The 19,493-nt window shown below is 35.2% G+C and overlaps 1 protein-coding gene across 1 annotated transcript; it reads left to right on the top strand.

Annotated features, from left to right (window-relative positions):
- The first annotated feature begins 416 nt into the window (after positions 1-416).
- On the top strand, positions 417-18,204 carry LOC143238860 (rhythmically expressed gene 2 protein-like). Its single transcript, XM_076479442.1, has 2 exons — positions 417-573; positions 13,492-18,204. Exon 2 carries the CDS (start codon positions 13,546-13,548, stop codon positions 14,311-14,313), a length of 768 nt encoding a protein of 255 aa, XP_076335557.1. The 5' UTR covers positions 417-573; positions 13,492-13,545; the 3' UTR covers positions 14,314-18,204.
- The last annotated feature ends 1,289 nt before the right edge of the window (positions 18,205-19,493 follow it).

The raw sequence follows: 19,493 nt of genomic DNA, 5'->3' as shown, positions 1-19,493 counted from the left end.
TGTTTGTTTTTCGTATAGCAAAGCCACAAAGGGCTATCTGCTCAGCCCACCAAGAGGAATCGAATCCCTGATTTTAGCGTTGTAAATCCGGAGACATATTGCTGTACTAGAGGGGGCCTAAAAAGAAGTAATAGATAGAGGTTACGTACTCTTTGACTGCTCTTGTTTTCATTTTAACTTTTAATAAGTAAAACTATATGTAAATTATTTTTAAACAACCTGAGCTACTATGGAAGAAGAAAATTTCGATAATTTATGGGACTTCTTATGTGCTTTGTAAACGCCTGTCAGTGTTTTATCTATTTTACTTTCAGAGAAATAAAATAAACTTTTGTAAAAAAATTAAGTTACTAAAAGTATCAATAGAGGACTCTAATGTTACTTGTCACGTGGCTGTCTGCTGTGAATGACGGCGAAGTGTATTACTGCATTATCACAGGTACTTTATAAAAATATTTAGCGGAACAAAGTGTTCGTGTGAACAAGTATCTTGGTTTGTGGTTGATATACTATAAAAACCAATCAGAATTTATTTGAAAAAGATATTTAGTTAGACACGTGTTAATTTTACTGGTAAGTATGTTGTGTTTATATTTAAATCTATAATTATTTAAACACAAACTAAAGTAGCTTTATTAAATTCTACGTTTAAAGAAGTGTAAACGCCAAATTTAAACATTTGGTTTAAAATATTTTTAAAATGTCAAACCGAAAAGAAAACACAGCAAAAATACTAAATGAAAATTATAAATTATTTTCTCAAATTTCTACCTGTTTAATGATAAGGACACACTTTGTCGCACTTAATTTCTGTTCTGGAATCTCAAATACTGCATATAAATTATTAAGGACAATTATAAACAAGTATGTCTTCCAACTTTGAAACCGGTTATTTTTGTTACGGCGTACCACAACAACTGTGTTGCTATAGATACGTCATATAATTCATATCATGTGTTGTAATTTTTTAATCATGTGTTTTATTTGTCTGTCTTTACGCTCTTACTGTGTTAACGTTTTGGCTTAATTTATTTTTCTACGTGATAAATATATATCAAAGAGGCCTGAACTTATAGAAGAACTGTAAAGTATATTATTGTATTAATTTAATGAGGACATGTGCATCCATATCCCTAAGACGGAGTTCGCTCTGCCAAGTCCTTATACTTTCAATCTTTGATTGTAAAAATCTGCATATTTAGCTGAGAACCCTCATTTTGCAAATTCTACCTCCATCACTATTATATGTGAATATAAATTCATTTTTCAAAGTTTATCAAACAGCACATGTGATCTCTGGCCAAGAGATGTTTCTTTACAAATGATATACTAGAAAGCTGTACTAAACATTAGTGAAATGTAACATTATTACACTTTACGTAACTCATTCCTATTAAACAATACGATATAGGAGAACGAACGTTACTACTGTTGTGTAGTACACACACTGTAGTCTACCGTTACTGTGTACGTGACTGAGACGTCGTACTCTGTACTCTGATATAAGACTTTAGCTACAGTCAATTCTGATATATCACAATGTATTTTTAACGGGCGTCCTGTTAATACGTAAACCGTATAGGAAATTTCATAAAAGCGAAAGGCTTATTGAAAACCTAAATATTTATCGCAGAAAAAAAAACTCGTCGCTGGTTGAATTAATTATGTAGAAGTATACATTTTATAACTAACCAATTTCTGTTTTTATCTGTATTGTCCTTCCAGGACCAGACACAAAAATCGCACTGAATTTTTTTCTCTTTCATATTATTATAGTTTATTCAAACAAATTAGCACGATTTTTAAAATGTGTGTGCTTCTGCTATTATTAATATTGAGTTTCACTTCTTCCCTAAAAGGTAGCAGTAACATTAATCTAATCACAACATTTGGTACTATTTTTATAAGCGCAGAAAGTCGAGATAAATGTGTTAAATAAAGCATTAAAAACTGTAACGCGAATATTTTCCTTTTATTTTGTTTTCTTTTATGGCTCACAGCAATTAAACTCTGTTTTTCTTATAGTAAACCCACATGGGGATATTTACTGTCCACCGATGAGAATCGAATCTCTTATGTTAGCCTTATAAATTAGTAGTCTTGTCGCTATTCCAGCGGGAATTATCAGACTCTAACGAATATGTCATTTATATTTGTGTTTGTATTGTGACTTTTTTCACTCTCACTCTGATTTTTTTACAACAAATTATATTTTTTGTATAAAAAAATCTCAGAATACATTCTACTACTTGTATTAAGTTAATCCTCATACGTGTCTGATCTTCTATATGATAAGTTACAGTACTTATTATCTGTTCAATCGCCGCTTCAAACACTCCAGTGGCTTATTGGATAATATATCGAACTAGGGTTTCAATGGTTTGATTTAAGATACCAAACACACACTCCACTTTCAGCAGTGGCTAAGTTATTAGAATGGCAGTCAATCCCACTATTCACTTGAGAGGACACGTGTCAAACAGTGGTTACTTCTCATTGGTTGCCATCTCTCTGTGCTGCAGCTCAAAATTACGGTCAGCTGTGCCTGAATCATGAGGTCCCTGACCTCGTCGTTTGACCCATCCCATAGTGTCACATAAGATATTGTTCAAGGAAACAAAAACGGAAAAAGGCACGGTATTTCAATGATAACTATCAACAAACTGACAGAACAATAAGCTCTAAACTTCCTATACGTACCAAACTCACAACCCTCATAGGAATAGGGGTAATAGAGAATAGGGTCATGTTATCACAGCCGTCATTCATCTCTTATTCCTAGTAAAATCTGTTTAATTTTGATTGTCGAGTAAAAGTTTCTTATGTCTTCATGTTTCTGAAATAAAATCTGAAGCGACGTTTTTATATCACAATTTATATAAACTTTGATACCGATTGTCATCTTTTTTATGTCTTTAAAAATTTTCCACCATAGCTTACCGGTAAGTCTGTGGTTTGTTTGTTTTGGAATTTCACGCAAAGGTACTCGAGGGCTATCTGCGCTAGCCGTCCCTAATTTAGCACTGAAAGACTAGAGGGAAAGGAGCTAGTCATCACACCCACCGCCAACTCTTGGGCTATTCTTTTACCAACGAATAGTGGAATTGATCGTACCATTATAACGTCCCCATCGCTGAAAGTGCGAGCATGTTTGGTGCACGAGGATTCGAACCCGCGACCTTTAGATTTCGAGTCGAACGCCTTAACTCACCTAGCCATGCCGGGCCCTCCAGTCTGTGGACTTTAAACGATTAAAGTCGAATTTCGGTACTCGCGATGGCACACAGCCAATTTTGTAGTTAATGACAAATAAACAAAAAAGTGTTTATAATTTTGACAAAGTAGATCATTTACTTTTGTTGAAGAAAAGTTACATTGAAATGCCTTAACGTCAAACGCTTCCAAAGAATATGTTATTTATTTCTACACAGTTATTACTGCCTCAGAAGTTATAAATGTGGTGATTGTAATGGTATGAAATGAGCGCTGGACACTTCAGGCCTAATAAATATTAAACTTAACTCTATCTAACGTCAGTGTAAGGGTAACATTTTAGATGCATCTTTTGTTTTATACAGCTAGTCATTTCCCAGAAAGCCTTTCGTGTAATACTCATGATCTTGGTTGAGCTGTAGCGGTACAAGAAATATCTCGCTCCACGTAACAAAATACAGCTCAATAAGTAAGGTTTAGTACTGACTACAAATCATTTTAAAAAGTGTATTTTAGCAGAAAGTATATACATATATATGAAATGGTATTTCATTCACTTCTAGTTCTGAATGTTTTATGACCTAATTAATGATATTATGAGAAAACTATTTGCAATAAAGTTTGATTTTAATCAGTTTTGTTAAGTCTAAAATGTTTCATTGATTTGCGAGCTCTGACACCTAACGTTATAGTTTATCTTGTTTTATCCCTAAATAGTATTTTAAATATTTCTTTGGTTAGTAAATTCCAGCACAGCTGATGCAACGACATTGAACAAAAGGATATTATATGCAGAGTCTTGTGAGAATAGAAAGGTAGTTTTGAAGCCTAATTTTTAAATAGCATTGATTCGTATCCTCTAAAAATCAAATGGTTAAGGAAAAGTGTACCTGTTTGGAATTTGATTAGAAGAAACGTTTTCCACAAAATGGAACGACTATTCTACAGACAACTATTTTAAACAGTTAGGCTGGAGAAAGGCTGTTTACATGTTTAAGTCCAAAGCTACACCGTGTTGCATCTGCAACGTTAATCGAACCCCGAAGTAAGCTAAAGAACAAAGCGCAGTAATGCTTTCTGCTCAAGAGATTGGTGTTCGAATAATAATTATTATCCTTTCTCATAACAAGCCGTTTCTGAGAATACAATGAACCACTGTGTTACAATAATAATAATAATTGATATATGAATATTTCCTTCACAAGAAATCACATTACTTTATACCGTGAGACATACAGCATGTAGGGATACTTTATGACAAATTTAGTTAGATAAGTGCTAATGTGTAGATATTTTGGTAAATCGACACGATGAAAACAAATGTAAAGAAAACAAATTTCACACCGATGGTGCACCCAGTGGCTCAGCGGTAAGTGAGTGCTTATAATGCTAAAAATTGAGTTTCTATTTTCGCGATGGGAAGAATACAGATAGCTCATTTTATAGTCTTGCGTTTAAAAACAAGTAAGTCATTGGGAGAATTATATATGTGGAAGTCATTGAGGGATTGTAAGGAATAAACCTTTTCCTCAGAGATACTTGTAATCACTCCTCCAATCCCAGACTGTTCCCCAGTGACACGGCAGTAAGTCTTCGGACTCATACTGCTAGAAACTGGGTTTGATACACATGGCGGGCAGAGTACAGATAGCCCTTTGTGTAGCTCTGTGCATAAGAAAACAAACAAACAATTCAAACCCGGAAGAATTTGTCCATCAATAACTGTAAAATAAAATGTTGTAAGCCTTGACATTTTATATGTAGATAGCCAAAAAGAGCAAAAAATCAAACTACAATACAATATTACTGAACATGCCTTTCGTTGCATACAAAGAGTGCTTACAGTTCTCTCATTATCATAATATCTCTTATTTCACACACAAAAAGAAAATCTTATACCGTAACATTGAGAAACGAACATTATGACAAGCCTTTTTGTTTTATTTTAAGTTGTCGTTCTTATTAAGCACCGAATATGCTGATTGTGGAAAGGCAGTGGGGGGGGGGATCTTTGACGGTTTGTCCCCCCCCCGCTAGTACAGCGGTAAGTCTACGGATTTACAACGCTAAAACAAGGAACAAGGGGTTCGATTCCCCTCGGTGGGCTCAGCAGATAGCTGAACGTTTTGTTCAGTTCACCTCTTAAATAACCACATCACATTTTGTTCAGTTTACCTCTTAAATAACTACATCACGTTTTGTTCAGTTCACCTCTTAAATAACTATATCACGTTTTGTTCAGTTTACCTCTTAAATAACTATATCACGTTTTGTTCAGTTTACCTCTTAAATAACCACATCACGTTTTGTTCAGTTTACCTCTTAAATAACCACATCACGTTTTGTTCAGTTTACCTCTTAAATAACCACATCACGTTTTGTTCAGTTTACCTCTTAAATAACCACATCACGTTTTGTTCAGTTTACCTCTTAAATAACCACATCACGTTTTGTTCAGTTTACCTCTTCAATAACCACATCACGTTTTGTTCAGTTCACCTCTTCAATAACTACATCACGTTTTGTTCAGTTCACCTCTTCAATAACTACATCATGTTTTATTCAATGTAACTCAGTAACGATTCTTAGGTAAATTACGAGTCCAGCTAAATGTAGTTTTACAGAATATGAATAAAAGGATGCACTGTGAGTAACCCAAAGCTCTTTGTTTGTGTGTGTGTTTATAATATATTACTTAGTGTTTGATCAAAAGCAGATTTTGTGTTGTTTTCGCTCAAGCGTATTTTAATTCATTTTACGTATTCACATATGTTACATCAATCCAAGATGCTTACACTGTAATAATTGTTTAGATATGTAAAAGGAAGTATCTCGTACAAGAAAGAAATGTGTGTAATATTACACACATCATTAAGTATATTGCATGGGACTGGAAAGTGCATCATCTTTAAGGTTAAGAACGTCCGTATGAGAAAGAGAGGGAAACAGTAGTGGCGCCAGACGACACTGTGGTTCTAAACTGAGTTATTTGGTTTGAGCTTTGAGAACGGGAATGTCCAGATGAAGGATCGGAGAATATATTTCGTTTTTTTAATCAATACTCTTTTTCATTCGCCACTTATGTGAATGATAAATATTATTTACAACTAAAAAGAAATAGTTTACTGCCTTGGCTAAATAGAAATAGATTGAATTTATTTCTTTATGACGATAGCTCTAGGATGAGTATATATCATACAGATTGGAGTTGCTATTTAAAAGCAGGTTTTTCACTTATGACAATTCATATGTAAAATAGTGTCCATAATGAACATATTTCTTTACATTAATACCATTAGGAAGAAATAATAATTTCATTATCTTTATATATACACCCTTGTGCAAATTAATTGAAACAAATGGTCATTTCACAATATTTTCAGCATGGCGGCCGGTGTAGGCTCGCTGGACCCGCTGATTTTCTTTAATAGACTTTTTTTTTCACACAGACGGCGTCATTAGTTGTGTTTTGCAGTACGGTCGATCTATTTTTGGGATATATGACGAAATTTCGAGGAATATTTCGTCATTCGAAATTGTGTTAGAAGGGCAAAGAGACCAGTCAAAAAACAACTTCTTACCAACTCAATGAAAAAAAAACGGTATTAATGGGGTCTGAAATACAGGAACTGGACGCAAGAACAATGGAGGAAGGTGTTATTCAGTGACGAGACTCATTTCTTCGTTCAGGGTCAAAGAAGTCTGCATGTTCGCAGATCTCCAGGTGAGACACTTCGAGAATCTCACATCAATCAGTTCATAAAACATCCCTCGAAGATGTTTTGGGGCTTTTTCAGCTACTATGGCGTCGGAGGCTTACCTATCGTAGAAGGTATGATGCGAGAACCACAGTATATTGAAGTTTTGCAGAGAAAAGTCGTTCCAGAATTGAAAAAGAGATTTCCAGATGGATCTGGCATTTTTCACCAAGTTCTGGCTTCGTACCACACATCGAAACATGTGAAGAATTTTATGACTACAACGCGAATAAAGGTGCTGGACTGGCCTGGAAACTCTCCGGATTTAAATCCTATTAAAAATCTTTGGGCGATTTGTAAAGAAAGACTTCGGGGAAAAGACTGTATTACGAAAAATAAACTAATTGAGGCCATAATTGAGGTGTGGTACCGCGATCCAAAAATTAGTAAAGATTGTGGTCAACTCGTGGACTCGATGCCAAAGCGGATTAATGATCTTCTGAAAAATAAAGGCGGTCATATCATGTATAAATTTGTGAGTAATTTTTGGATTCTGAGAAATAAAATGAAAAAAAATTGTAATTTTCCGTCTTGTTTCAATTAATTTGCACAAGGGTGTGTGTGTGTGTGTATTATCGAAAAAAGATTGAGGACATTAACAATTTTGAAATTTTATTGAAACCTTTACGGGGCTGGTTAATTAATTCAGCCCCAAAACTGCACAGTTGGTTATCTGTTCTCTGCTCATCACGGGCATCGAAACCCTTTTTTAACGTTGTAAGTTCACAGGTACGTAGCTGTGCTAGCAAGGGGACAATCACAGATGTATAATCAAAAATTAGACAAGTTTGATGATGTATAGAATGTGGAACTGTTGTAGATGTTCATCATGTTTAGGATGAAGCAAAATATTTGTCAATGTAGCTTCTCCATGGCTCGGCTGGGCCAAGTGGTTAAGGCACTTAACTCGTAATCCGAGGGTCGCTAATTCGAATCCCCATCACACCAAACGTGCTTGTCCTTTCAGCCGTGGGGGTTTTATATTGTGACGTTCAATCCCACTATTCGCTGGTAAAAGAGTAGCCTCAGAGTTGGCGGTGGGTGGTGATGACTAACTGCCTTCCCTCTAGTCTCACACTCCTAAATTAGGGACGGCTAGCGTAGATAGCCCTCGTGTAGCTTTGCGCGAAATTCAAACCAACCCAGATCATTTCTACATAACAGTAGTTAGCCTGCATATGTTATGTATAATAAACAAATCATATAAACAGAAAATACCACAATAATTTCATTCTTTTTCACTTAGAATTAGAAAACTATTGTTTTGTTTGATACATGTTCTGTATTAGTACATTTTCACTGTAGAACGTTGAGAACTCCCAAGGGCCAGTAAACTTCCGTAAGAATTACCTTCATCTCTTTCAATTACCCCCCAGTGGCACAGCGGAATGTCTGTGGACTCACACCTCTAGAAACCGGCTTTCGAAACCCGTGGTTGGCAGCGTACAGATAGATAGCTCACTGTGTAGTTTTGTGCTTATTTCTAAACAAACAAACCCTTCCAATTAAATTTCAAAAGACGTTGAAACCTAGTCTTAAGTTCATTGGAGTTTTCAGTTTTATTTTAGCATAAAATGATTGGTTGATTGATTGATTGATTTAGTGTTTTATGGTACAAAGCAGCTTGGCTATAAAATGAAAACTAGAAAATAAAATATATATCTTTGTTTATGTTATATAATTGAATCGAATATCATTTATTAACACTTATTGAAAGGTTACTCCCCAAATACGAAGGAGTAAATCTGAGGACTTTGTTCAAAATCAGGTTTCGATACCTGTGATGGGTAGACTGTAGATAGCTCATTGTGTAATTCGTTCTTAACAACAAACAAAAGTCAGCATTAAGACCCATTCCAGTGGCACAGCGGTATGTTTGCTAAAAATGCTAAAAATCGGGTTTCTATATCCTTGGTGGGTCCGGAATGGCCAGATGGGTTAAAGTGTCCGACTCGTAATTTGAGGGTCACGGGTTCGAATTCCCGTCGCACCAAACATACTCGCCCTTTCAGCCGTGGGGCGTTATAGTGTGCAGTCAATCGCACTATTCATTGATAAAAGAGTAGCCTAAGTGTTGGCGGTAGGTGGTGATGACTAGTTGTCTTCCCTCTAGTCTTACACTACCAAATTTGGGACTGGTAGCGCAGATAGACCTCGTGTAGCTATGCGCGAAATTTTAAAAAAAAAAAAAAATCCATGGTAAATGAATGAATAATGTGTTTAGTAAATCGAGAAGTCTGAACTTTAAGCCTGTGAACGCATTATATAAGTTAGGCAGTCTTGATATTCGTTTAATAGTAATTATGTAGGCAGTGGTTGATGCTGACTGTTTGTCCTTCTTTTGGTCAACAGTTCAAAATTAGAAATGGTAAAATACCAGAACCTTGCTGTACCACACATTGCTGTTTAGCCTATATATCACATAATTACGTAATTAAAAATAAAATATAATAGTTGTGCCGAACATTTTATTAAAAATGAAACGCTACCGATTGTATAAAGTGGTTTCTTGAATACATAGTTCGATGTGGCTTTCCTAAAAGATAAACACACACACTCCATTCTTAACTATTGTATAATACGATTTCTTGGTAGCATTACATTTTTTAATAAATGTGTTATACCATTCTTTTCATGGAATTTTGTTTGTTAACAGTTCTATAGTGCGATTTCTTGGTAATATTCTATTTTTAACAGTTGCATAATGCAATTTCTTGGTGGCATTCCATTTTTTAACAATTGGTTAGTGTGATTTCTTGGTGGAATTTCATTTTTTAACAATTCTATAATGCCATTTCTTGGTAGCATTTCATTGTTACAAATTGTATAATACGATTTATTGGCGGCATTTCAGTGTTAACAATTGTATAATGCATTTTTGGTAGTATTTCATTGTTACCAATTGTATAATGCAATTTCGTGGTGAAATTTCATGGTTACCAATTTTATAATGCGATTTCATGGTGGAATTTCAATTTTAATAGTTATATAATGCGATTTATAGGTGACATGTTATTTTTAACAATTGTATTGTGCAGTTTTTGTGGCATGTTATTTTTAACAGTTGTATAGTGCAAGCTTTGGTGGCATTTCAGTTTTTTAAAGCTCTCCATCATTTTAACTCATCTATCTGTTTGTGTGTCTTTTACCACTAGAATGTATTAGATGGTGTTTAGATCTTTGTCTACGACTAATCTCTACCAACTCTGTTCTTTAGTGAAATGAGTTATATGTTCTGGTCGTCCCTAATTTAGGGCGGCCCACTAGTTATCTTTACAGTCCCGTTTTTGATAGTTTAGTACTTTATCCCAGTGATCCGAGAAACGTTCTCTGGACGCACAAAACGTCCCGGTTTTATGATAGACACCAAACTGACAGTCTCATCGTAACATGAATGTAATAGACCAACTGACTTACTCACTGTTGTAACACGTATTCTTCCACCCAAACTTCCCTCGAAAGATGTGTTTGTGCTAGCTGAGAAACCCCTAACTGCTCTGGTCTGATTTTGGAGACATTTAAGACGGTGCTTATTGTTAGAACACACTCGATACAGTCGTGAACTGAACTTTACAACTATTTTATGTAAAAAACAAAACTTCTACGTTCCATTTATTCTTCACAAAAGTTTCACAGTAACACTAAAATCTAAAAGTATATGTTAGAAGATGTTATGGACTCTTAAATAAATCCAGATAAGAAATAACCTCTTTAAATTAGATTTCTTAGATGTATAATTTGAGTACTGTTGTTTGTTTGTTTTGTATCTATCACCAAAACAAAGTAGTAGAATTCATTTCAAAAACAATGCCAATGTTAAAATATAAGGAAATGTTGTGGAGCAATAAGCTTAAAGGAATTTCAGTTAAAGTTAAACTACTATAAATTTGTAATAACCATTTTGAATTGATGGAACAGAGCTGAATGTTTCCAATTTTTCGGTTTAGAGTATGGTTACCCAAAACTGGAAGCACTTTGTTTTATTCCGACATGTACAACGAAGTGATGATTAATATTTCTTTTTAATTTTAATTCTAGCTTAATTATAGAAAGTGATATTTTTTAAGTATGTAATATCAAAACCCGATTGTAAATAATAACGTTTATGACTAACATATTTGTAACAAATTGAATACAGATTCATTAGTACTTTACGTTCTTAAACTAGGCTTAACTTCTTTTCAACAGATACTGATAACATTATGTAACACAAATTTTGTTCCTGGATAATATGTGTTATTTCTTAATTGCTTATGTTGTAAAAGTTCAGAAAATGGCCATTATTCCCTTCAAACTTTGCTTTTGTGACCTGGATAATGAAATTTAGAAATTAACCTATTTTCTATATAAAATCAGGCAAATTTGCACATTTTCATTTGTATAAGGTCTGAATAAAACAACATATGAATCGAGATTTACATGTATTTATACTACAGTTATACAAAAATGTTTAGAAGTGAGTATTTTTTCGAGATTTGCGACTGTAATGTAAATCACTTCCACGTATCAGCCCCTAATATAGTCTCCCATCATGTTTTCGTTATACGCTCCCAGGTCACAAAAGCAAAGTTTGAAGAGAAAAATAAGTCTTTTCCATTTACTTTAGACATAAGCAATTAGGAAATAACACTTTCTGCCCAGGAACAAGAAAAAGTAAAATTTTGTTACATGATGTTGTGAGACAACTGTTTTATATATAGAAAACAATGTCATTATATTCGTTTGTTTATAGAAATCAAAACTTTAAAAGAAGATACGGTAATAAACATCAGAACTACATTTTACTTTATGAAAAAGCTTTTATTTCTTACTTCATTGAAAAACTATCGTTCACAACGGCTCAGGATACATATCATAGGAACGATTCCGTACTGACAAACAATGGATGTGGTACAACTATGGACCAACCAACCCACTGGTACATTCTATGACCAGACTACCAATTGAAAAGATTATTAAAATGTCTAAAACATACTGTTAAAACTAATTATTTTTCCACTTGTATTTAATTTCTTACAATTTAATGTCTGTGTGCATATGAAAAAAAAAGTTTGCAAGTCGAATGCTATGTAATACGTGGTAAGGGATATTCGTTTTACTTCTGCCTTTGTTTATACGTAGTGTAGTATCTATGTGGTCTGTAAAATCACTACATAATTATATGTTTGGTTATAATCACATAGAGAGACATGATATTAATTCTGCACTACAAATGTACCCAACCGTAATGCTCCACGTTAGTACAGCGATAAGTCCACGGATCTATAACGCTAAAATCAGGGGTTCGATTCTCCGCGGTGGGCTCGCCAGATAGCCCAATAAGGCTTTGCTATAAGAAAAAAAACACACACACCCTAACTTAAACATAATACTTTAATCTGGTAATACGTTATCATACTATTCTATATGTTAGTATACTCACATAATTCTACATCTATCATTTGGTTGTTTGAACTATCACTTTTTACACTACTCATGGCGTGTGGCAAAGTGTCTCATTTGCGATTCTTTATATAAAGGTCGAGTCAGATATTTAAAATAATATACTGTATTCATATATCTGTACTACACATATTAAAGAAACATTTTAATTGTTAAAAATTTCAAAACACAGTTATTGAAAATATACTATAATATAATATAATATATACTATAATATCAGAATTGCTATTAGGCATTGTAAAGAAACTATTTTTTTACTTTTAAAAATTAACTAACACGGTTTAAGACAATACTACTGTAATATTAGAATGGTTGTTAAACATCCTTTGTTTGTTTGTTTTTGAATTTTGCGCGAAGCTACACGAGGGCTATCTGCGCTAGCCGTCCCTAATTTAGCAGTGTTAGACTAGAGGGAAGGCAGCTAGTCATTACCACTCACCGCCAAGTCTTGGGCTAATCTTTTACCAACGAATAGTAGGATTGACCGTCACATTATAACGCCCCCACGACTGAAAGGGTGAGCATGTTTGGTGTAACGGGGATTCGAACCCGCGATCCTCAGATTACGAGTCGAACGCCTTAACTCACTTGGCCATGCCTGGTCTTTAAACATCGTAAAGAAACCTTTTTTTAACCTTTAGAAAGTAAAAAACACAGTTAATGAAAATAATACTGAAATATTAAGTTATCTATTAAACATAACTCGATCAAAAAATGAACGATGGCATGGGATAACTTATAGTGATCTCATGAAACAGAATTATATATATTCTCGTTTTATAGTTTATTATTTTTCATTCTTCATAACAGCGGGATGTAACCAAACAAAGTATTACGATTAAAACCAGACTTTGATATGTATATTTCTTTGCAGTTTTCCTAAATGCTATGTGGAATATTTCCTCTTTAACTTATAATTTAAACATATATGAAAATCTTTAAAGTATAGATAACCATGATTGGCAATATTCAGTTTAAATTAGATTGATGTTTAGTTCCTTATTTGGAGTTCAACTTATTATCAGCTAGCTTTATTCTTTTTTTTTTTTTTTTTTAATGTAAGTTTGTATTTCTACAGCGTTCGAGTCTGAAATATCTTCACTGAAACTTAGTCGTCTTTATAGAAACTACAATGTATCGGATCAGACTTGCAACTTTCGAAGTTACCAACACTCTACTTAAGTTTAAAATTCCAGTTGGAGAAGAGTATTCTCAGATATCAAAACTTTATGGTATACAGAGCGATGCAGCTCAGTTGAACGCAGCGTTTAAAAGACAGTGGAAGATCTTAAACCAGAAGCATCCAAACTTTGGAGCCACAACGGGACTTGCACCACAAACATGGTGGGCCAACTTAATAGGAGGAGTGTTCCATGATGCTGGGTATGATTACTTGGACCAAAAACAACTTCAGACAATATCTCGTCACTTATTTAAAGCGCATAGTACTAAAGTATGCTGGCAGATGCAGCGTGGAACACATTCCCTTTTGGATAATCTTTCAAAGGCTAGTGTGCAACTTGGTATCATTTCTAACTTTGACAATCGCTTACAGAGCATTTTATCTGATGTAGGCCTTCTTCCCCATTTTAATTTCGTTATTGATTCTTATTCAGCTGGAGTCGAGAAACCTTGCAGAGATATCTTTAATTTGGCCTTGGACCATGTCAAACATCTGGACATTCCACCAGAGCAGGCTGTTCATATTGGTAGTAATCTACACGCGGATTATTGGGGAGCCACAAATGCTGGATGGAATGCACTGCTTTTGACCAAAAAAACTAATCTTTCACCAGAGGAGCTGAAGATTGTTAATCCAAAAGACATCCTAAGTGATGTAAGAGAAGCTGAGAAACGTATACTCGAACCTGACGTTGTGAGATTTCGATATCGGTTCTGAAATTGGACTTGCTGCTTTTGTTTTGAAGGCAGATCTCTTGATACAGCTTACATTTATCGACAAACAAAATTTCAGTGCATTGCACTTGCATCAAACATTGCACGTGCTAAGATAGAATATACTAAAAACAAAGGGTAAATTATAATCATTTAAATCGCTTCCTGCTAAGTAGTATTTTGTTTTTTTTTTTTTTTTTGGAATTTCGCACAAAGCTACTCGAGAACTATCTGTGTTAGCCGTCCCTAATTTAGCAGTGTAAGACTAGAGGGAAGGCAGCTAGTCATCACCACCCACCGCCAACTCTTGGGCTACTCTTTTACCAACGAATAGTGAGATTGACCGTCACATTATACGCCCCCACGGCTGGGAGGGCGAGCATGTTTAGCGCGACTAGGGCGCGAACCCGCGACCCTCGGATTACGAGTCGCACGCCTTACGCGCTTGACCATGCCAGGCCCTGCTAAGTAGTAAATAATGAATAGGTATAGGCTTTATCCTTTTTGGATGGATTTCTTACTATTTCAGTTGTATTTGAATACGCATAGTAAATTATTCCTTTATTGTATTATTTGTGGCATCTGCGAACTCTAACCAAATATGTGGAGAAACCAACAGTACGCTCACCCGCAGTAACATAGCGGTATGTCTGTGGACTTACAGCGCTAGGATCTGGGTTTCAACACCCATGGTGGGCAGAGCTCAGATAACCCATTGTGTAGCTTTGAGTTTAACTTTAAAACAACAATAACAACCAGCCGTATGCTCGTTAAAAACACATGATAGTATTAACATAGTATTTTGATTTAATATTAAAATGTATTTAGCTCGTCCCTTTAACAAAGCTGATTATTCAATTGGCCATTTTACAGTAATATTCCTAGAACATGCCTCTCTCAACACCAATCAAAAGATTAGAATCGAGAAATGAGTCATTTTTAAATTAGGTTGTGTAAGTTGTTTTGGTATTAACGAACGGTTCAGTTTCTTATAATGTTAGGATAACTTTTTAAAATGTTGTAAGTTATTTCATTCACTTTTCAACTTCTCATTATTAAAGTTATGTTCCTATTTTAAATCAATAACTTTTCACTATTAACTTCAGTGCTTCTGTCGTTATTATACTATCTGCTTTAGAGCAAAATCATATTTGGCTATCTGCTGTGTACAGCACAGAGAATTGAACCCCAAATTTTAGTGCTGTAAGTGTCTAAGCTTATCGACGTCACAGCTGGTGACACAATGTTTAAACCTCCTGTTACATTACTTTTTGGTGTATTGTTCCTTTCCAAACCTCTAGCAATAATTTATTATCACTCGACATTTGTTTCTGGCTTGAGAAAGAAAGTTTGCTCGAAACGTCTCCAAGGAAATAATAAAAAATTAGAATAAGGACATTTAATGTCCTTTATTTTATTACCTCTGTCTCTTTTATGTTTCTTTGTATATAAAGTATACCTTTAACAGTAAGGTTGTATTTACGTTCATTAATAACCTTGCTGAAGTTAAGTAGCTACGTTTTAAATCCTTATTAAAAAGATAAATCTTGTTATCATAAGATTAAAAGTGTTTTGGGCGTTTTGGGGAGAAAGATCAAATACTTATTTTTATTATTTAGGTACCTTTTTAAATGTCATTACTGTATCAAAGCATGGATTATAATTTTTCGAGATGCATTTTAGAAATGATAAAAATATTCGTTTCTTTAGCTTTATTTGAATATATTTCTATAGATGCTTTCTTAATGTCACGTGTCTAGTTTTGCTGCTTTATTTGGGAAATTCAGTAGGAACGAAGGTAATTACCAGGTTTTGCCCTTGAATAATACAGCTTGATAGATAATTGGCAAGTAACCAGCAGCTGGAGCAGAATGCTTAAGGAACATCAGATGATGTATTAGGTTGTTGAGGTTGACATTGCAGTCAACTGTTTATCCAGTTTTTGGACCCAAGCAAAAGCTGCTTGTACAAAGCTTTGCAGATGTAGATAGGTCAAGTACAGCCATTTGGTTAGGGCGCTAGACTCACAATCTTCGAGTCCCAGGTTCGAGTTCCTTTACTTCTTTTTGAATATTTCGCAATCGCTACACGAGGGCTACTTGCGCTAGCCGTCCGTAATTTAGCAGTGTAAGACTAAAGTAAAGGCAGCTAGTCATCACCACCCACCGCCAACTCTTGGGCTACTATTTTATCAACGAATAATGGGATTGATTCTCACTTTATATTGCCCCCATAACTGAAAGAGCGAGCATGTTTGGTGTGACGAGGATTCGAACCCACGACCTTCAGAGTACGAGTCGAGTGCCTTAACCACTTTGCCATGCCGGGCCTTTACTAAAAACACTACTTTGAGAAAATCGCACTTTCTATTGCCTCAGTTGGGAATCCAAACAGCAAATGTACCGTTTATACTGATATTTACAAGTATACTAAAGAAAACTTCTTTCATATCTCGGTCTGAATAGGAACCTACTGAATGAACAAGTGTTATGTAGCCCTCGTGTATGTGTGTTTCTGCTGTTACGCGAAATTCCTAGTTCATCGACAGCGGGAAATGAGTAGAACTAAACTAAAAGGTAAATATGCATGCAGCTTGAAAGTTTTCTTAATCGAGACCTGTACTTTGCCTGTAATAATACCATGTGATCGAACGTATGAACGAGTTTTAAGGAAATGTCTTTCTTTTCACGCAGAGAATAATCACTAAAACAATTATGCACCGTGAAGAATGTTATTGGTTTCTAATCGGCAATGGCCCCGAAGCTTGATAATAGATGGGTGCTGTAAGCTGTGCAAAATTGTTACAACATTGACTTGCCTTTTGTTAGAATACACACACAAAGTTGCTTTTGTAGATCATTGCTTTATGTACGTCTGCACAAACAAACTATGTGTAAAAGTAGTAATCTTTCCACCTTTCCGAGGGTATGTGTGTGTGTGTATTTTCTTATAGCAAAGCGACATCGGGCTATCTGTTGAGTCCACCGAGGGAAATCGAACCCCTGATTTTAGTGTTACAAATCCGGATCTTTTCCGAAGCACATAACAGCGGATGGCTATTTAGTAGGAGCATTATTATTATATACCAACGGCCCAGTATGGCCAAGCGTGTTAAGGCGTGCAACTCGTAATCTGAGGGTCGCAGGTTCGCAACTCCGTCGTGTCAAACATGCTCGCCCTTTCAGCCGTGGTGGCATTGTTTTGTAACGGTCAATTCCACTATCCGTTGGTAAAAGATTAGCCCAAGAGTTGGTGGTGGGTGGTGATGACTAGCTGCCTTCCCTCTAGTCTTACACTGCTAAATTAGGAACGGCTAGCACAGATAGCCCTCGAGTAGCTTTATGCGAAATTCAAAAACAAACAAAACAATTAAATACCGTTTGTTTATTTTTTACCAACTTTTCAAATCGTTATCAGACCAAAAGCTACAATGGTAAGTGAATTTAACTGTGACTGCCAAAATCTGATGGCTTACTTAGGAAAATCATGAACTGAGTAAAACGACTATTGATAAATGCAAGATATCACTATATCGTGGTTAATCTATGTTTGTACAACAGAAACGTTATAATCAAATGCAGTTTCTTCGACCGGTTGTTCAAAGATAATCGTTATAAGTTCACAAGTTGTAACAGCAAGTGAATGTATCTGCTGCTGTGACTGTCAAAATCTGTTTGCTTACATAGGGAACATACAAATGTAATATACATCATGTTGCCATTCAGCTAACCAATTTCAGTTACCGAAATCAATAAGAAAAGCACAATTGTACTAATGTTTACAGTTGAAACTGTTAGTCGTGAAAAACCGAAGTGTGGTGATAAATTTTTATAAGATGTAGTCAGCCATTTCCTGTACTGGTGATAAAGTAAATAAATGGTGAAATTCTCAAGGCACTTGGCACTATTTGTGTTGTTTTAAATGCACAATCTGCGGGAGGTGGTGTATAATGTGGATGACAATTTTCGCGGTATCAAAAACGCTAGACAGGTTTTAAAAATCATGTTAATGCTGATGATATCCAGGTCTCAACAACCTCTAGAAAATTTCTAAGCTTGATAATACGTGGGTGTTTTAAGCTGTGAAAAATCGTTACTACACTAATTTACCTTTTATTATAATACACACACACATAAACCCTGAGCAAGTCAAGATTATAATATTTGTGGTAACTTGAACTGTAACCTTGGACATGTTCACTTTACACAAAACACAGAGATATGATTGTGTGAAGTACTAACCAGAGAAATGGGTAAAACTGTATCATGGGGTTTGATGTATTTACACCAAACCAACGGGTATTTTACAAACCAACAACAGCCAAGTTTCCCATTTTATGTACGAGGATAATTTAAACTTACAAGCTAAATGTCATCGTTAAATTACCTACCAATCGTGATTCCATTAGTTCGTTTATTATTTGTTCCCCTCTTTAAACTGCTAACCATCCCTCCAACATCAAATTCAACTTTTTAAGCTTTAATTCCTGTACATGACCAAAAAGTATTACAGTTTACCATTCACAGCCTTTTTTACTACTGCACTGATTAACTATCGTAGTGTACTGTTTTCAGTATTAGTCAGGCTCCAATATTTTGATTGAACATTTTTGCAGTGAAGTTGTATGTAGCATTACGCTAACCTAATTCTAGAAAAACATCAGTGAAAGGTAGTACTTAGTCTCCAACGGTTTGTTTGTTTTGAATTTCGTGTAAAGCTACACGAGGGCTATCTGCGCTAGCTGTCCCTAATTTAGTAGTGTAAAACTAGAGGGAGGCAGCTAGTCATCACCACCCACCGCCAACTCTTGATCTTCTCTTTTACGAACGAAAAGTGGGATTGACCGTCACAGTATAACGCTCCCACGGCTGAAAGGTCAAGCATATTTGATGCGACCCCGATTCGAACTTGTGACCCTCAGATTACGAGTCGAGTGACTTAACCATCTGGCTATGATGAGCTATCTCCAACGAATAGGTTAAATTCAATCCTGACGATTACTGATATATTGTTCGTCCAGCATCACCGCGAATTAAGGTTGTTATTTCGGTAATAAAATGTTGAAATCCGTACTAGTACAGAGGTGGAGGTGTATTAATAAAATGGTCAATCAGTATATAACAATTGGAGGTTACAGCTGCAACAACCTTAACACATGAGCCAATATGGGACAACACAAAAAAT

This window comes from Tachypleus tridentatus, chromosome 13, assembly GCF_004210375.1.
Source record: "Tachypleus tridentatus isolate NWPU-2018 chromosome 13, ASM421037v1, whole genome shotgun sequence".
NCBI lineage: Eukaryota > Metazoa > Arthropoda > Merostomata > Xiphosura > Limulidae > Tachypleus > Tachypleus tridentatus.
Note: the sequence above shows the minus strand (reverse complement) of the source record. Positions and strands in the feature narration are given on the sequence as shown.